The following is an 18,360-nucleotide window of genomic DNA, read 5'->3' on the forward strand; positions in this document are numbered from 1 at the left end:
GTTTATATTGATATTTAAATATATTCCTAAAAGTTATATTATATTAATATGTAATAAATTATTATATTATAATATGACTATACTTAATAAAAGTTGCATTGTATTTATCTTTGAATGTATTTAATAAGTTTCATTATATTAATAATTAACTATATATTATAAAAGCTGTATTATATTAATCTCGAAATCTATTTAATAGCATTTCTATTATATTGATATTAGGTATATTTTATTACAATTATTCTATTGATATTCATAGGTATAATCATGAAAATATTTGAATAGTGCTTATGAATGTTTTATGCTAATATCTTAAAATGTATTTTACAAATGTTATATTAAATTAATATTTAAATATATTTTATATATGTTGTTTATGTTAATATTTAATACACTTTTAAATATTGTATTATATCAATATTTAAATATAGTTTATAAATGTTGTTTATATTAATATTTAAATATATTTTATAAATGTTGTTTATAGTAACATTTAAAAATATTTTTAAATGCTGTATTATACCAATATTAAAATATATTTTATAAATAATATATTATATTTGTATTTAAATATATTTAGTAAAAGTTTTATACTATTACACTTGGAGTATATTTTATAAAAGTTGTATTGGGCCAATATATATATATATATATATATATATATATATATATATATATATATATATATATATATATTGGCCCAATGCAATAATTAAATTAAAACCCGCATTATATATATGTGTGTATATATATATATATATATATATATATATATATATATACATATATATAATGCGGATTTTAATTTAATTATTTATTAATATATTAATATATTTAATAAAAGTAGTATTAAATTTATATTTAGTAATATTTTATAAAAGTTCTAATATATTAATGTATAAATATATTTAATAAAAGATGATTTTGGTTAGTCTTCGAATATATGTAATAAATGTTCTATTACATTTATACTTAGATGAATTTATTAAATAACTAATTATCTTAATATTTAAATACATTTAATAAAAGTTGTATAATATTTATATATAAATGCATCAGATAAAATTTCTATTATATTAATACTAAAATATAATTAATAAAAGTTTTATTATATTAAGATTTAAATGCAGTTAATAAATATTTCATCGTATTAAGATGTAAATATAGTTCATTAGTGTTATTATATAGTCAACATTTAATAAAAATGTTTTATTTATCTTGGAGTATTATATTTAATCAATGTTTATTTATATTAAGATGTAAATATATGCGAGAAAAGATTTATTTGATTAATATGTAAATATAGTTATTAAATATGGATTTATATTAGTAAAGTATCCTTACTTTTCTTTTAGTTAAAATTAATTAGACATTCTCTCATTAGAATTTATAATTAAAAAGCTTAGGTTTATCATAATTAATATTATAAGATTGTTCGATGGCATTCTGTTGCAATAATTTATCACCAGTTGCACGGATCACTGCAATACATGTACACATTGCGAGAAGAGGAAGTAGTTTTTTAAAGTTTAGTTTAATTAAACAATTCAAATAATTAAATAACTTCTAATAATAAATGTGTAGGTAAAACACAGCGTCGTTTCCGTACTGGGTATAATGTCTTTAGTGATTCTTTATGAAGTAAACACAAATTTAACACCCTGACGACAATCCGCGTAGACATGCGACCATTTCTTAGATTAAGAGAAGAATTAAGAGAAGAACACATAAAGAGAAAATGAGAAGGTGAAAGTTTGTTTTTTTTTTTAAATTGCCTACTCTGTAGTCTGGCATATGTCCTTCATTCTCGTGTTTCAGGTACACTGGTTCGACGCTGAACGCCTGGCTAATCTCCTTACTGTTCTTGACCCTAGAAGGAAGAAAAATTGATATTGAAGTCATACTGAATTCAGCACATCAGGTAGAAGTAAAATTGTTTCATCCATATTGCATGAAAGAATAATCACCAACAAGGATAACCTATCCCCTCGCTTGAAACAAAAATATTAGGAAATTTTATTGGGTTGACCAAAACATTCAGTAGTCTTTTTAATGTCATCTTTCCAAACTATTAAAGATCGTTTTAAATTCTGTATTTGGTGTATTTTTATTTATTTTTTTTTTTACACAGTGGTCACCACTTATCAAGCCCGGAAGCCACTCAGGGATAAGGGTTATTGCAAGTACATTACGTTAGTGTGGAGATTTGATGAAGTTTTACTTAAGGGGGCGGTTCATTAGGAATTTGTTAACGTTGTACTTGAAGACATCAAGGTTGTAATCAGGTGGGAAGCAGGCAGACAGAACAGAGTTCCACATGCGTGCAGTTCTAAGAAAGAAGCTTTGTTCATGGAATCCACGTTTTGATTTAGGCACAGATAAAGAGTGGGGGAAATATTTCACAGTGGAATCGGCTAGACGGGTGTTTTTCGTAAAAGATTGGCGAGGGGGTACCAGAGATTGGAGTTCAGACGAGCACCTGCCATGGAAATAACGATAAAACAAGGATAGGCTCGAAACGTCTCTTCTGTGGGAGAGAGCTTGCAGGGTAGAGAAAGGGCATCCCCCAGTAAGCCACGAAGTCTATTTTGAACTCTGTCAAGGCAGGATAGGCTGTTTTTAGCAGCTCCTGCCCAGATATGGCCAGATATTCCCAGAAGTTTGTCAAAATACGGGGCCTCTCCCAGACGAGAGCCATCCATCCCAATTGAGGCCAAATGGGGATCAGAGCGTTGATGATGTAAGGATAGGAGTTTGAATTTAGATGCATTAAAAGGTAACCAGCCACGTCTTCTCCCACTGAACCACGCGCTCGAGATCAGAGGAGAGAGAATCAGAGAGAACTTTGTCATTTGCAGCCTTTGATGTGTTGCCATAGATGGTCGTGTCATCAGCATAGATGCCAACGAATGATTTAAGTATGTGTTTAGGGAGGTCATTGATGTATATCAGGAAGAGAGTTGGGCCCAGGATGGACCCCTGAGGGACTCCAGCATTAATACTGCAGGCCTCTGATTTTTTGTCCATCGACCACTACTCTTATGAGCCTATCGGAGAGAAATGATTTACTGATTGAGAAAACATTTCCTATTATACCGTAGCTGGAAATCTTGTGAAGTAGACCCTTATACCATACCTTGTCGAAGGCTTTTGATATGTCAAGAGCAATTGCCCTAGAAAGTAAGCCTTTGTCAAGAGATTCACTAATCCTGTGAGATATAACCGTCAGCACATCTGTGGTAGATCTTGCAGAGCGGAAACTATGTTGTGTGTCACTAAGAAGGTTGTTTCTGCTGAGGTGGTTGACTATTTCTCTATTTAATATGGATTCCAGCAACTTACTCATAACACACAGGAGACTTATTGGTCTGTACTGAGAGGGAGATGACTTATCACCTGAATTCTTAAATACAGGGCAAACTGATGAGGTCTTCCAGGGAGGCGGAAAGCACTTCTCCTTAAGGCAGCGCTTAAACAGTTTCGTAAGTATGGGAGCAAGTTCTGGTTGAAGCTTTTTAACACTATAATTGGGATGCCGTCAGGGCCAGTTGCTTTACTGGAATCAAGGTTCTAGATTAGCTTGGCGACCTCATGCACAGATATTTGTATGTTATCTAGCGTATTCTGTGTTATAGGAGGAAATAATGGGGGTTGATAGCCTTTGTCGCATAGGGTAGAATTAGCTGCAAAGTTCTTTGCAAATAGTTTGGCCTTGTCTGACACTGACGAGATGACCTCTGGTCCATTGATAATGGTTGGGATAGAACGCACACTTCTGTTCAGGATCCTATTTGTTATTTGCCAAAATTGGTGGGAACTAAGCCGCTGATCAGCTACCTTGGATTTAACAGATTGGGCATATAGCTCTCTTGCATTTTTTATTACTCTTTTACAGTGGTTGCTGGCAGTCCTGAAAGCAGATTTAGTCTCAGTGCATCTATTACGTTGCTAGCTATGGAAAAAGTGACTTCTGTGCGCAATAGCAGCAGCAAATTCTGGGGAGAACCATGGCTGGCTGTTAGGTTTTTGTTGGAATTTTTTAGATGGTATGAATGTGTCTATGCCTACAATTAACCATTCAGTCAGATCTGATACTATAGAGGACACTTCCTTTTTAAACATGGAGTGCAGAGGTAAATCAGATATGAACGTACGGAAGCTATCCCAGTCAGCCATAGAATATCTGTATACAGTACGATGGAGGGGTATGTCTGGGGACTTATTACATTTCGTTTTTATCTTAAGTGATACAATGGAGTAGTCTGAGGATCCTAGAGGTGAATGAACGGAACATGAACATAGCTCAGGGGAAGTTGAGAGAAAAAGGTCTAGAAGGCTTGCATATTGACCGGGTGTATCGGGCACGCGGGTGGGTTCGCGAACAATCTGAGTGAAGTCATAAGCAATGGCAAAATCATGACATAACCTCCCCTCATCATCTGTCTTATTTGAATGGATCAGCCATTTCACGTTATGGACGTTCAAGTCACCACAGATGTGGATGTTAGCCGAGGGATGTGCAGACAAGATGTGGTCTATTTTCTAAGATATGCTCTTAAAGATAGTAACTCCGCTGTTGTGGGGCCGATAGCGGGCAAATATAAATGCAGTGGTGTTAGCAAGTGCAACCGGAAGCACATATAGGGTAAGTTAGGATCTTCTCTAGAGATATCCTTTCCAAACGGGAAGCCATCTTTAATATAGGCACATATTCCATGCTCATGGCGATCTTGGGGGTCAGATTTAGCTGTTAAATTAAAGTATCCGTTAATTATGAACTCATCTAGGGAAGTGGTTGGTCCTATTCCAGTTTTGCTTAGAAATAATATTTTCGGTTTCGCCTCCTGTAATTGGGTTTCAACCTCTGGAAGGTTGGAACGTAGACCCCTGATGTTGGAGAAGGAGACCTGGTAGTAGGGGTCTGCGTTGGGAGATGGGGTTCTAGGTTTATTCGAGTTTTTTTTCTGGAAATATTTCATGTTGAGGTTTTGGGATTTGTGGAATAGGTCGGCATATTTGGTTAGAGCAGTACAGAGAGGGAAAGTAAGAGAGAAAAAGACAGGAATTTTTTTGGTGCACACGAAAAGGTAAAGCCGTAACAATTACCCACTAGTATGGCATGGAGAGGCCCGACCAGAGACTACTGCATGGTCCAGATCCACTCACCAAATAGCAATACAGCAGTCCCAGTACTTTTGGGCCTGCTGATAGGACAGCCTCCTTAGTGGTTAATCCAAGGTTCGGGTCCCTGACTATCAGGCGGATAGCGTCAGGCCAGACAAAACGTTTACCCCCAGCACCCTTACTAGTGGCATTGCCACAAGGACAGACATAGAGACAGAAAATTTTCCGACATCTCAGACTACTGTTCACCAAGTACTACCGACCTTTAAACAGCTTTTTCTTCGCCCTTTGTCAGAAAAATCACTCATTGAATGAGGACTGAGGGACAAAAAAGGAGAAGCGAGAGTTACTGGAGCTGCCGATAACACATCCACTGTATTATCTACTCTCCATTTTAAAAAAAAGGGGGGAAGGGAATGAGTACAAGTGATTTATTTATATCTAAGTTGTAAGTCCGGCGCTAAGTTATCAATTCAGGACACTTTTGATGATAATCTCCCGTCCCATATTAATGGGTGGAAGTTTGTCGTTATCTATCTCGAGTTTGAATAATGGAGCTTCACCTTTATAATTGAAATCCAATAATTAACTTTTATCAATTTGTAAAGTCGGCTTAATATTAATTTATATTCAAGTTTAGATAATTATTCAAGGTTTTAATTTAGGAGGTTCGTTTTCATAGGTGACTTTTTCTTTGCTAATGTCACTGTATTATATTTCGAATATAATAGAAAATAAGCCAGGAAGCAAGCATTTTCAATATAGGCAAGCTTGCAGTAATAGTATATATTGAGTATATTACTTAAATAAAGTCCTTACTTTATCTACTCTCATAGAGAAAAATAATTCCCAGCATTTTGTTTTGTTTTTTATCGCTAGTCTACTTTGTATCATGGGGGGGGGTGACGAATAAGACAGTAAAGTAGAGACAAATAAGTACATATACATAAATAAAACAAGAAAAACAAGTTTAAACAAGGTAACATGAAAAACATTTAGGATGAATTTTAAAAATACTTAACGTCCGTTTGCCATAATGGTCCAGCGTCTTTTTGCCAACTGGCATGTCGTCGTGTCTTTCTAGAGCGTAAGAAGATTTCTATTTCCGGATAACTTGTGCACGTGTTCCTATCTATTTATAGAATAAAAATCGTTACGTGCAGATGTGTAAATATTAAAATTACATTTAGGATGAATTTGAAAAAAAAAACATTTTTTTTAAAAGTCCTAATTTTTTTTTTTTAAATCCTAACTTTATCTACTCTAATAGAGAAAAATAATTCCCAGCATTTTGTTTTGTATTGTTGTTGGTGTAGCGAGTATGTTAACGTCGCAAGTATGTGGCGAGTGTGTAATAAGGAATTCTTGAATTTTTTGCTTGTAGTTCTGTTTTTAATAAGAAATTCAAGCAGGCAACAGTTGATTTAACTACAGAAAAAGAGCAAATGCCACAGAAACCTGCATACAGATTTTCTGTGTGTGTGTGAAGAGAATGATGTTATTGAACGCGTGTTCCAGAAATGTCTTGATCGATTCCTAATGTACATTTTTCAGTTAGAGAGGCTGCACGCTCTGGAAGGTGACCAAGTGAAAGCTGTTGTTTAACAAGATTGTCGTTTGGCAACCAAACAGATTGCAGATATTCTCAAAATTTTAAAATCAAACGTTGAAATGAATTACATAAACTCGTTTAGGTTTCTAAAATTCATTAAGTTCTCCTTCCTAAAAGACGTATACATTTTGATCAATCAAATATTTGTTGGAGTGCTAATTGAGATTTTTCGAGGATTTAATGGATACGGGTACAAACTGACGTCTCTTCTTTCTAAGTTCGTCCACAGTGCCGCTATCATATTAGATGTTAGCAAACCTTCACGTGCTCCTTCCTCCGAGTATCTGTTTTCGAGGTAACCGATGTAATTACGTGAATTAGTCTAGTCATATAAATTGTTATACTATCGGTGTATACGAATTATAATACTTTTATTTTAACTGTTTAATTATCCAATGATTTTACTCCGACCAAATTTGGTGGTTCTGTCACTTTAAAATTGTGTTGCTTGAATCCAGAAAACGAATGAAAGGAACATAAAAATAAAACTCCCGAAATCAACAGGAAAACAATAACGGAACCAATGCTCACCACATAGTCGAACAATCGAACGTGACCTGCATCCATTTGTGAGGATTAAAGTTAAAAGAATCGGCATGCTGAAAATAAAAACGGAATCAAATGAATCAAAACGATTACAAAAAGTCAAAAGCGTCTGTATATCATGCACCATCGTATTCAAAACAAACGAGAAAATATTTTATTTTCTTTGCTGATAATACGATTAATACAGTTGATATCGTCACTGAAGCGATCGTACACAAATTTATCTTATCTTTTGAATTCTTGGAACATATGAAATGGTCATAAGTTAATTTTGTTTACCTTCTATTTACTTTATTTTAGCTTTGGACGATCTAACTCCTCTTCTATTGAGCTGATTATGTATTTGCAGTTTCCATAGAACGACTGGCCATAATTCCTATGCTTCCTCCATCAATATAAGTGTTGGCTGAATATTTATATATCCATTGTGTTCCTTTGTTTTGGCTTAAGACCATCATTGTTTTTATTTCTTGCTCTTTCTATCGCTCTCTACTACACAGACATACATACGTGGCTTGAGGATGTTAGATTTCGAAAGAAATTGCAGCTGAAACATGTATGTACATATGTAGCCAATCATGTTTGTATAAAGAATTTTATACTATAAATGTATTTTCAAGTCGACATAGAAAAGCAAAGAAAGGAGATCACAGGCACCGGAGACAAAACACACATACAATATCTGCATCACAGATTGTCACTCCCGCATCGGTCTTTACGGTCACAGACGTTGTTGCTCCAACCAAGTAGAAAACTCCAATGTTACTCATGATCAAACCTTACTGACAGAAGACTACTATATAATGCTAATGTTTTTCGGGTCTTTATGCAACAACAAAATGTTTTATAATACAACAGCATAATGCTTTATCTCGTCTCTATGCACTAATATTATGTTTTTAAAGCTTCTATATAAAGCTTCCTAGAGCTGGTGACTCAAACAAATTACCGGTCTGCAAACATAAATTGCTTAAGGAGTAGATAGGCTCTGTCTATTGCCGGCTTCCATACGCCTTCTTTGCCTATTAGTCAGGTGCAGAAAAACTGGGCTCTTGGGAGTGCTTGAGTACCACACATGCCTGTGCAATTAGATTGGGGTGATCTTCTTCTGATGGGCTGAGGGTACCGGATTGACAGTTCCTGGCTGCTGTTTCCGACTGGTAATACAGGTGCCCTAACTCTTTGGTAGCGCTTAGAGCGGCTGCTCCATCAACAGTTGTATAATATCAGGATGTTTGTAGTGTCATGTCGCGCACGGAAAGGGGCCCTGCACTCATCCCCCATGGACTTTCCTGAGGCCGCAGTCCGAGTTGAAGAAAGGTCAGCTAATGATCTACTTGTGTTGCATGCCTAATACTCTGCATACCCTCTTGTTCAGCTCCCCCTCACCTAACTGAAACTCTTTAAAAACATGATGACAGTACAATAAAAAAATAAGCTTTAACCAGGCCTAGAGACAAACAAATCCAACTTGCCTCCTCCCTTGAGGCTTGCATTTACTAACATCCGTGGGCTTAGAACAAATTTAGCTGATGTTGAAACATTTCTCCTAACAAATACCCCGGATATCTTAGCACTAAGCGAGACTAACCTACACTCCTCCATCCCTTCTAACTACTTTAAAATGCCTGGCTATCTCCCACTCTGCTGTAAGACATATGCACGGACTTGGAGTCTACATTCTGACCATGCAGTGATAATGGTAGAAATCGCCCTAAATTCTAGACCCAAAACTGAAGAGCCAGTGCTCAAAACAACGAGATATTATAAAAAGGCAATCAGAGATCTTATCAGTGATGCCCCATGGGGAAATATTTTTTCTCTTCCTGCTGAACAGTGCGCAAATGAGACTACTGAATGGTTCAAAACAGCAATTGAAGCACATGTTCCCATGCGGAAATTTTATAGCAATCCCCACTCTCCCCAATGGTTTACTTCTATTTGCGCAACTGCCATTGTTCAAAGACAACATGCATACCGCAGATTTAACCGACATAAGTCCAGTTCAAACAAACAGAAGTATATAGAAGCTAGAAGTAACGTTAAGAAAGAAATAGCAACAGCTAAGAGAGAATTCACTGAAACCACTAAAAAACGCATCGAACACAAAATTAGGAAATCGTGACTTCTGGAAAATCTACAACGGTGTAGTAAATAATGGGCAATCAACAATTCCCCCACTAACCAACAATCACGAGGTTGTTTGCTCAGCAACCGACAAGGCTAATATGTTTGCCAGCCGGTTTGCCTCGAACTCCACACTGGACCCTTCCAACCACCCCCTGCCTGACTTTCCTTTGCGGACAGACGCCACGCGAGACGATCTAAAATCACCCCTGCTCAGGCACATGCTATCATAAAAAACCACCTTGACACTTCAAAAGCATGTGGACTTGATCTCATCCCAGCTGTGCTATTAAAAAAGTGCTCAGCCGAAATAGCTCCAGTTCTCTCCAAACTCTATAACAAATGCCTTAATGAATCATGCTTTCCGGGCTGTTGGAAAACTGCTTCTGTGGTACCAATATTCAAGAATTCTGGCGAAAGAACTGACCTATCAAATGCTCGCCCCATTAGCCTCCTCCCACTTTTCGCCAAAATATTTGAGACCATAAATAACCATGCTTTAGTCCGGCACGTTACAGATGCTAAACTTCTGACTGACAAACAATATGGAATTAGACAAGCCCGTTCCACAGCAGACATCCTCACTGTAATCTCTGAACGTATATACCATTCACTGGACAAAGCGAGGCAGGGCAGAGCGGTAGCTCTAGATATATCTAAGGCTTTTGACAGGTTATAGCATGAGGGTCTCCTCAGGAAAATTAAATCATACGATATCACTGGTAGAATACTTAACATAATTAAATCCTTCTTAGATAAGAGAAAAATCTAGGTTGTCCTCGACGGTCGTACATCTAAACAGTGTGATATAAATGCGGGAGTGCCTCAGGGGTTTATCCTTGGACCTCTATTGTTCCTGATATTTATTAATGACCTCCCTGACAAAACTGCCTGTGAGATGGGTATATATGCTGATGACACCACACTCTATAACAGGCATGACAGGAAAACAAATGAACACATAACTAAAGAAATGGCAAAAACACTAGAGGATGACCTCCAATCTGTAGTGGAATGGGGGACATAAATGGATGGTCACATTCAATGCTGCCAAGACTAAACTGGTTTCCTTCAATAATTACAAGAAACCTTCTCTGCCACCAATAGCAATGGCGAGTGACTCCCTGTCTGAGAGTACATCTTTCAAACTGCTTGGCCTAACGTTCACAGGAAACATGAGTTGGAACACTTATATTAAAAACATTGCCAGGGCCGCTGCGAAAAAGGTAGGCTCTCTCTACCGTGCTAGACAACTACTGACACCTGAAAGTATCCTGTACCTCTATAAGGCCACCATTCGCCCATGTATGGAGTATTGTTGTCACATTTGGGCTGGTGCATCTGCTACTAGTCTCTCGCTCCTAGACAAGGTTCAAAAGAGAGTCGCCAATCTGATAGGCCCTGAACTGGCATCTAAGCTTCAGCCTCTGTCTTATCGACGAAATGTTGCATCCCTCTGCCTTTTCTACAAGTATTTTAATGGTGAATGCTCTGACTAACTGCAGACACTAGTGCCCCCACGACGTAGACACCCTCGACAAACCCAACAGGCAACTAAATCCCATCCCCACACAGTAGAGATCCCTAGATGTAAAAGATCTTTGTACTCCAGTAGTTTCTTCCCCAGAACCGCTAGACTCTGGAATTCCATTCCAGGTCCCTGCTTCCCTAACTGTACTGACATGCAGAAGTTCAAGTGTAACGTGAACCGACATCTTGCTGCCCAAATCCCAACATAGTGCCCCAGCAGTTGCTGCCCCTTATTGTAGCCCCCTACACCAAAGTGACAATGTGCCTTGTTTGGGTTGAAAATGTAATTAAAAAAAAATAATAATAGATAATGTCTCACCACGTTTCCGTATAACAACCGTTTTACTACGTCTATGTACATAGCTGCAACTTTTTATTGGGTCTTTAGTGTTGTGTTATTTGTCTATAGGAATTCTATTTTATCAAGTTCGTATACAATGCATGCTTTAACGTCTTTCTATTCCTAATAACGTTTCGACATAAAAATAAAAGGATTTTTTGAAGAATTAACAACAGTCTCTACGAGATTCTTCTGCAACCCAATCTTTTATCGCCCAGGAAGATCCAAATAACATATATCCTTTCACTAACTTTTCCGAACTACTAATACCTAATTAGAGTTGGCAATCGGCGTATAGACGTAGAATATCAAATAAATGTCCAAAAGTAACGGAAAAACAAATAGAACTGAAAACACGATGGGTATTAAGAAGAAGCCGACAGAAGTCAAATACAGCACAAAGGATAGGATAAGTATTTGTCACATACGAATATGTGACTGTCATTGTTGATTTTGTATTATGACTATATTATAATTCAGGAGTATTGCGGAATTATACAAGACGACGATTAATGCTTCCTATAACTACATACAAGGCATCAAGGGCACAGGTCTTCTCTCCAGGTTTATATTATAGGTCTTTCCCATCGCCGAAAGGTGGCATCCTTGTGCCTGTTTTACAAGTATTTAAATGACAAATGCTCTGACGAATGACTAGTACCCCTTCGACGACAATACCGTCGACAAACTCGACAAGCAGAAAAATACCATCCCTACACTGTAGAGATCCATAGATGCCATAAAGCCTTCTACTCGAAAAGCTTTTTTCCTTGGACTGTTGCACTTTGGAATTCCCCCTCGGGCCCCTGTTTCCCTGACTGTACTGACATGCAGAAATTCAAGTGTAATATAAATTGATATCTCGCTGCCCAACTCCCTAAATAGTATTCCTTCAAATCTGGTCCCAAATAGTAGTCCCTCACGACTGAGTGGGCTCTGTGCCACGTTTGGGATGAAATGAGAATAAAACAAATATGAAATGTTGACTTACTTCCACACCATCCAAAAGCGGTCGATACTCTGGACAGATGAAGGAACTGCCTGCATAAGCAGCATCAATATGCATCCAGATGTCTTCTTGTTCACCTGAAAAAAAAAAAGAAAAATAATTCTATAAAACAAGCAAAATGTGAAAAGTTAATAAAAATTATACAATCAAAAATATTTGCTTAGAATTACGTCATCGGTATGCGAGTTGAGTTCTAACTTAACTATTACTCCTTTTACTTAGAATACAACTAATAATAATGATAGATACTCAAAGATTTTTGACAAAATTTCAGAAAATGTAAAATGAAGAGTCCCTGGAATTCAGATTATAATAAAATTCAAAGTATCAATTTTGATAATGAAATGAAGTTCCGACCGCCCGGAATTAAAAGCCGCGGTTAAAGCGGACGTTAGCTTTATAAAACGTCTTCCACTTTTAGATATTTGCAATGACCTGGTTTCGTAATTTCTATTGGAATTATGTTTCTGTATTTTTGAGGTGATGTTTAATTATTGGTATTATTTGGGTTTTTCGGACTACTGTTTTCTTCTTGAGTATTACTGGCACAACGTTTCGACCGATCTAACCTCCGACCTTCTTAAGGTGTATTTTGTTGAACTCGGGAATCTTTCTGTCGAACATAGGAATCTTTCTGTCGAGCTCGGAAACCTACATACCGATTCCATCTTTAAAAAAAATGTAATTGCCTTGGCGTGTTATTATCTGGGTTGTCGTTGTAATTATTTTTATTTGTATTAAGAAAAAAAAAGAACTAATCAAGTGGTAGCATTTTAACTCGCGGCGCTTATGATAAATGAGACAACTATCTAGGGAGCATAACCTTCATTCACTAAGCAAAAATCAGTATATGTGCAAGAGATAATAACACTCCAACAATTTTAATTTAAAAAAAAAAAAAAAAGATTTCGTCTCCACAAGATTCGAATGAAGTTATTTCTGGATATACGGAAGCAGTTTACGAAAAAGAAACAAGTTCATTAGAAAATTAAAAATGAAATAACTCCCGGAAATTGCCGAAACAGTTTATGAAAAAATACGTTAAACGATAAACTGGCAGAAGCCTTAACGATTATAATTATAAGAAATTTAAATAATGAAAAAAAAAGGAGTTCAGAGTACTCTACCTGAACAATGATCTCGATAAAAGTCAAATCAAATTAGTCTTGTAAATTGTCGAGGCAGTTTATGAAAAAAAATTTTCGCAATATCAACAAATTCATTAATATTTCATTTCATAATTATTAGCCAATTTAATCACCTCTCCAAAAAAGTGATAAACTGACCAAATCTCCTTAACAAGTAGACTCACGAAAATTAAGTGCAAATTTGTAAAAAAACAAATTGCTTACTTAATTTGTATTTGTGGATATTTCAAAATAGAATTATATCGACTAGTTATTTCGAAATTTAATACTAATGCATAATTATATATATATATATATATATATATATATATATATATATATATATATATATATATATATATATATAAAGCTAATGATTTTAAATAGATTTAAATTGTCATTGTATATAAAAAGGTACTTGATTAAAATAAAACAAAAGAGCTGAATGAAGTTAGTCCTGTGAATTGCCGAAGCAGTACACGATATTCTCCACAAACGAGTAAAAATAGTTTGTCCTGTGGTATTTCGACAAATAAAAATTTAGTAAATAAAATAGAATTACAACTTTGCAGTTAACATTTGTCATCGGTTAATATTATTTTTAATTAATTAATATTATTATTTTTTTTTTAATTATCATATTTAGGTGTGTCTATTGTTTTAGTAGACTTTGGCCACTTTACTAATTTGGGGAGAGATAGGGGTATTGAATCAGATAATAAGTCTGAAATAAAATATGAATGAATTTGTTGATATTGAGCAATTTTATTTTTCGTAAAATGCTACGGTAATTTCCGGGACTTGTCCCATCTTTTTTTTATTAAGTTAGTTAATTTATTTGTTTCCCTTTCGTAAACTTCTTCGGTGATTTCCGGGACTAACTTAATTCGACTGTTATGGAAATCATTGTTCAGGTAAAGTGTTCATGCATTCATCTATTTAATGTTTTATTATTTACATTCCTAATAATTAAGTTCGCTCATGTATTTTGCAGTTCATTCTTTTGTGCATATTTTTTCCTAAACTTCTGCAGCAATTTTCGAAATTCTTAGTAATTATGATCGCTAATTTATTTTTCAAATTAGTTTTTAGTGTGCAATTTCCCGCAACTTGTTTCATTTTTAGTTTTGGAATTAACTGGTTTCCTTCTCGTAAACTGTTTTGGCAATTTCTAGAAATAATTTACACGACTTTTGTAGAGACTATCGCGTACTGCTTCGGCATTTTCCGAGATTAACTTCATTCGGCACTTGTGGAAATGATTTTCTTTTTTATTATTGAAAATTTTGTTTCGATTAATTATTTTAGCTTCCTATCTATTGCAAGGTATGCCTACTTATGCTTAGTCAATGCTAGTTATCCCCCTTTGCTGGTTACTGGTTGCTGCAGACGTCAATATAATCTAAGGGAGACAATTCAACTGGTATTTTCATTTGTTTCTTACATTTACAAGGTTATTTCCCTTTTCCGGCGAAGCTCAAGAAATATCTTTTAAAAAAAAAAACATGTACAATTATCGCGTTTTGTTTTTGTTCAACACGAAGTTATTTCCAGTGGAGTGCTTTATTTATAAAGGCTGCAACGAGACTTTATAATATTTTATGAGTGACTGTTAGAAAACGGCAACTGTCTGGATAGGTGGCTTACTTCGTAACATTATTATTATTATTATTATTATTATTATTATTATTATTATTATTATTATTATTAATAATAATAATAATAATAATAATAATAATAATAATAAGAAGAAGAAGAAGAAGAAGAAGAAGAAGAAGAAGAAGAAGAAGAAGAAGAAGAAGAAGAAGAAGAAGAAGAAGAAGAAGATAGCAGAACACATGAAAATTCTGTAGTAGTTGAAAACATCAACACTCTCATCAACTTTCTCATCACAAAAGAGAATAATTAGAAAAAGGCTGCTTTTCAATCAGTGGAATATTAGTTCGAATCACACCATGAATTTAAAAAAGTAAACTTTTTATGTAAGCAAATATGAAGAAGTGTTTGCGATATTATTACAAGAAAATTTCGTGCAAATGACTTGTAAATCAGTTGGTAACAATCATGTCGCCATAAAAGTATATATTATGATAATAATGTGAAAATGTGCGATGTAAGTAATACGATTTTATAGAAATGTGTTGCATGTCATTACATTTTCGGGGGAGGTGGGTCATACTGGTAAGAAAGTGGGTGTTAATTTACAATGAAATTTAATGATGGATTGAAACAGTAAGAGGTGTGATTGGTGGGATTTTGTTTGAAAAATTAAAAGGTGGGATTTTGTTTAAAAAATTAAAATGTGGGATTTTGTTTAAAAAATTAAAAGGTGGGATTTTGTTTGAAAAATTAAAAGGTGGGATTTTGTTTGAAAAATTGAAAGGTAGGATTTGGCAGATTATTTTATATTTCATTATGAAATTAAATTTGGAAATTGTTAGAGAAGTTTTCATTATTATAATAATTAAAGAACGTCTAATCACATCTCTATTGTTATCTTTGCAAGAGACATTGATTGTTATAATTTATTACATGTCTTCATGTTATTTTGACATTGGACATTGTTTGATTTTCAGAATTTGTATTCGGAATTGCTGTAACCTTTTTAGTCGCATGCAAGCGACTATATAAGTCACTCCGTCGGTTGGTCGGTTGGTCAGTCAGTTGTTCTGTCCGTAACACTTTTGTGCTTGGCCTTTTTGGTTAAGATCAAAGGTCTGTTGTTAATAGATGCTTTTCTTCGCTTTTTATGTTTCATTTTCAATGTATTTTTAACATTAATAAAGGATTTAATATCTCAAAGTATAGTATCTTTTCCGATAGATACTGCAAACAAAGACCATATGTGGGGGCAACCTCACATATAAGACCTTGGTCAATGTAGGGGCAACCCTTCATACCAATTGTCACTATCCAGCCCCCCTACTCCCCGGGGTGTTGGTCCCCATTTCCCCTTCACTCCTCACATTAAAAATCGGCCTTGTGCCTAATTTGCTCGATGGGGGAGCAAATAAATACCAACTTTTTCTTGGCCTTTTGGCCAAGATCAAAGTGTAGTATCTGTCCGGCAGATACTGCAAGCAAAGACCATATGTGGGAGCAATCCCACATATAAGACCTTGGTCAATGTAAGAGCAACCCTTCATACCAATTGTCACTATCCAGCTCCCCTACTCCCCGGGTAGTTGGTCCCCATTTCCCCTTCTCTCCTCACATTAAAAATCGGCCTTGTGCCTAATTTGCTCGGTAGGGGAGCAAATAAATACCATCTGTTCTTAATAGATGCTGTACTTACGTTTGAAACTTTTCCTTGGCCACATTGCTAAGATCAAAGTGTAGTATATGTTCTTAACAGATGCTGCACTTACATTTGTAACTTTTCCTTGGCAATGGAAGGGGAAACCCTTCCATGCAAAGGCATTTTTAGTCGCATGCAAGTCACTCCATCGGTCGGTCTGTAACACATTTACATTTTATTTTTTTTTAAGCAATGGGTATGGAGTAACATTTTTGTCCCCCGATTTATCAGAGAGGGACCTATGATTTCAATAGGTCCGTCTGTCCGTTAGTCCGGATGATTGACGGATAACCGTCCATTAGTTTTTCCTGAAATTTTGTCACAAATTATATTTTAATATATAAATGTGCATAGTAAATTTTTTTTTTTTTTTTTTTTTTTTTTAATCCTGTTTTGCCAGCAGGGGCTCAAAAATGGCCAAAAATGACACTTTTTGTCCCATAACATTTGATCTATCCATTAGATTTTTTAAACTTGTCCAAAATGTGGAGGGCATTGTTCTTAATATAAATTCAGTATGGGTGACCCTGGCAAAAGACTGGTTTGCGTCCCCCGGGGATTTTTTGTGCTGAAAATGCACTTTTCTTCTGGCGTGTTTCTCATATTTCTCAACAAAAACTTGATATGTATGTCTATATAGCGGTTTCCCATGTTGCTGAATGTAAATATACATGTGTTAAGGTCTAAAACTGCACTGTTTGTCCATTGTCATTGGTATTCGGCATTCCAAGTGGCTCATAAGGGGTCAAAAATGTACCAAAATTGCAAAAAATGAGACTTTTTGCCCCATAAATTTTGACCTATCCATTAGATCTTTCTGAAACTTGTTCAAAATGCGCAGAGCATTGTTCTTAATATAAATTCAGTATGCGTGACCCTAGCAAAATTCTGCTTTGCGTCCCCGGGGACTTTTAGTGCTAAAAATGCCCCTTTTTTCATATTTTTCAATAAAACACTTGATATGTATATCTATATAGTGCTCTCCCATGGTGCTGAATTCAAATATACATGTGTTACGGTGTAAAACTGCATAGTTTGTCCATTGTCACTGATATTCAGCATTCCAAGGGTTCATAAGGAGTCAAAAATATATCAAAATTGTAAATAATGACACTTTTTGCCCCATAAATTTTTACCTATCCATTAGACTTTTCTGAAACTTGTCCAAAATGTAACTTTTCCTTCGCCACATGACTAAGATCGAAGTATAATATCTGTTCTTAACCGATGCTGCACTTGTTTGTAACTAATAAGTAAATGTGTTACAGACCGACCGACCGACGGTGAATAGTTTTTTTTTTTTTAAATGCATACCACAGAATAGTTTTTTAGTCGTGTGCCAGCAACTCTATAAGTCACTCAGTCGGTCGGTCGATAGCACATGTACTTTTTATTTCGTTTTATGTTTATTATACCACTATTTATTGGTTTTCGGGGTTCCTGAATACGAAAATAACGTTTTAAATTCCCTAAATAAAATAAATTTTGTGATATAAAGTGGGGGATCACTTTTCTTTCTTAATTTAATATAAAATGATCACCCACTTTACAACCAGTCAGTCTCAAAACCATTCAAGTCATTCTCCAGATCATTCAAGTTGTTTTTGAAGGATTCCAGTTATTTTTAAGCATTCAAGTCATTCTCAA

The 18,360-nt window shown here is 35.3% G+C and overlaps 1 protein-coding gene across 1 annotated transcript in view; it reads right to left on the reverse strand.

Moving 5' to 3' along the window:
- LOC145303599 (aromatic-L-amino-acid decarboxylase-like) overlaps positions 1-18,360 on the reverse strand; it is a 159,078-nt gene that overhangs the window by 14,597 nt on the left and 126,121 nt on the right. The window contains exons 8-10 of the mRNA XM_080145152.1: positions 12,271-12,365; positions 7,268-7,335; positions 1,780-1,870 (exon numbers count right to left, since the gene is read on the reverse strand). Of these exons, the coding sequence (XP_080001278.1) occupies positions 1,780-1,870; positions 7,268-7,335; positions 12,271-12,365 (254 nt within the window). The remainder of the gene's footprint in view (positions 1-1,779; positions 1,871-7,267; positions 7,336-12,270; positions 12,366-18,360) is intronic.

This window comes from Euprymna scolopes, chromosome 19 (genome assembly GCF_053919585.1).
Source record: "Euprymna scolopes isolate OS-2025 chromosome 19, ASM5391958v1, whole genome shotgun sequence".
NCBI classification, from domain to species: domain Eukaryota; kingdom Metazoa; phylum Mollusca; class Cephalopoda; order Sepiida; family Sepiolidae; genus Euprymna; species Euprymna scolopes.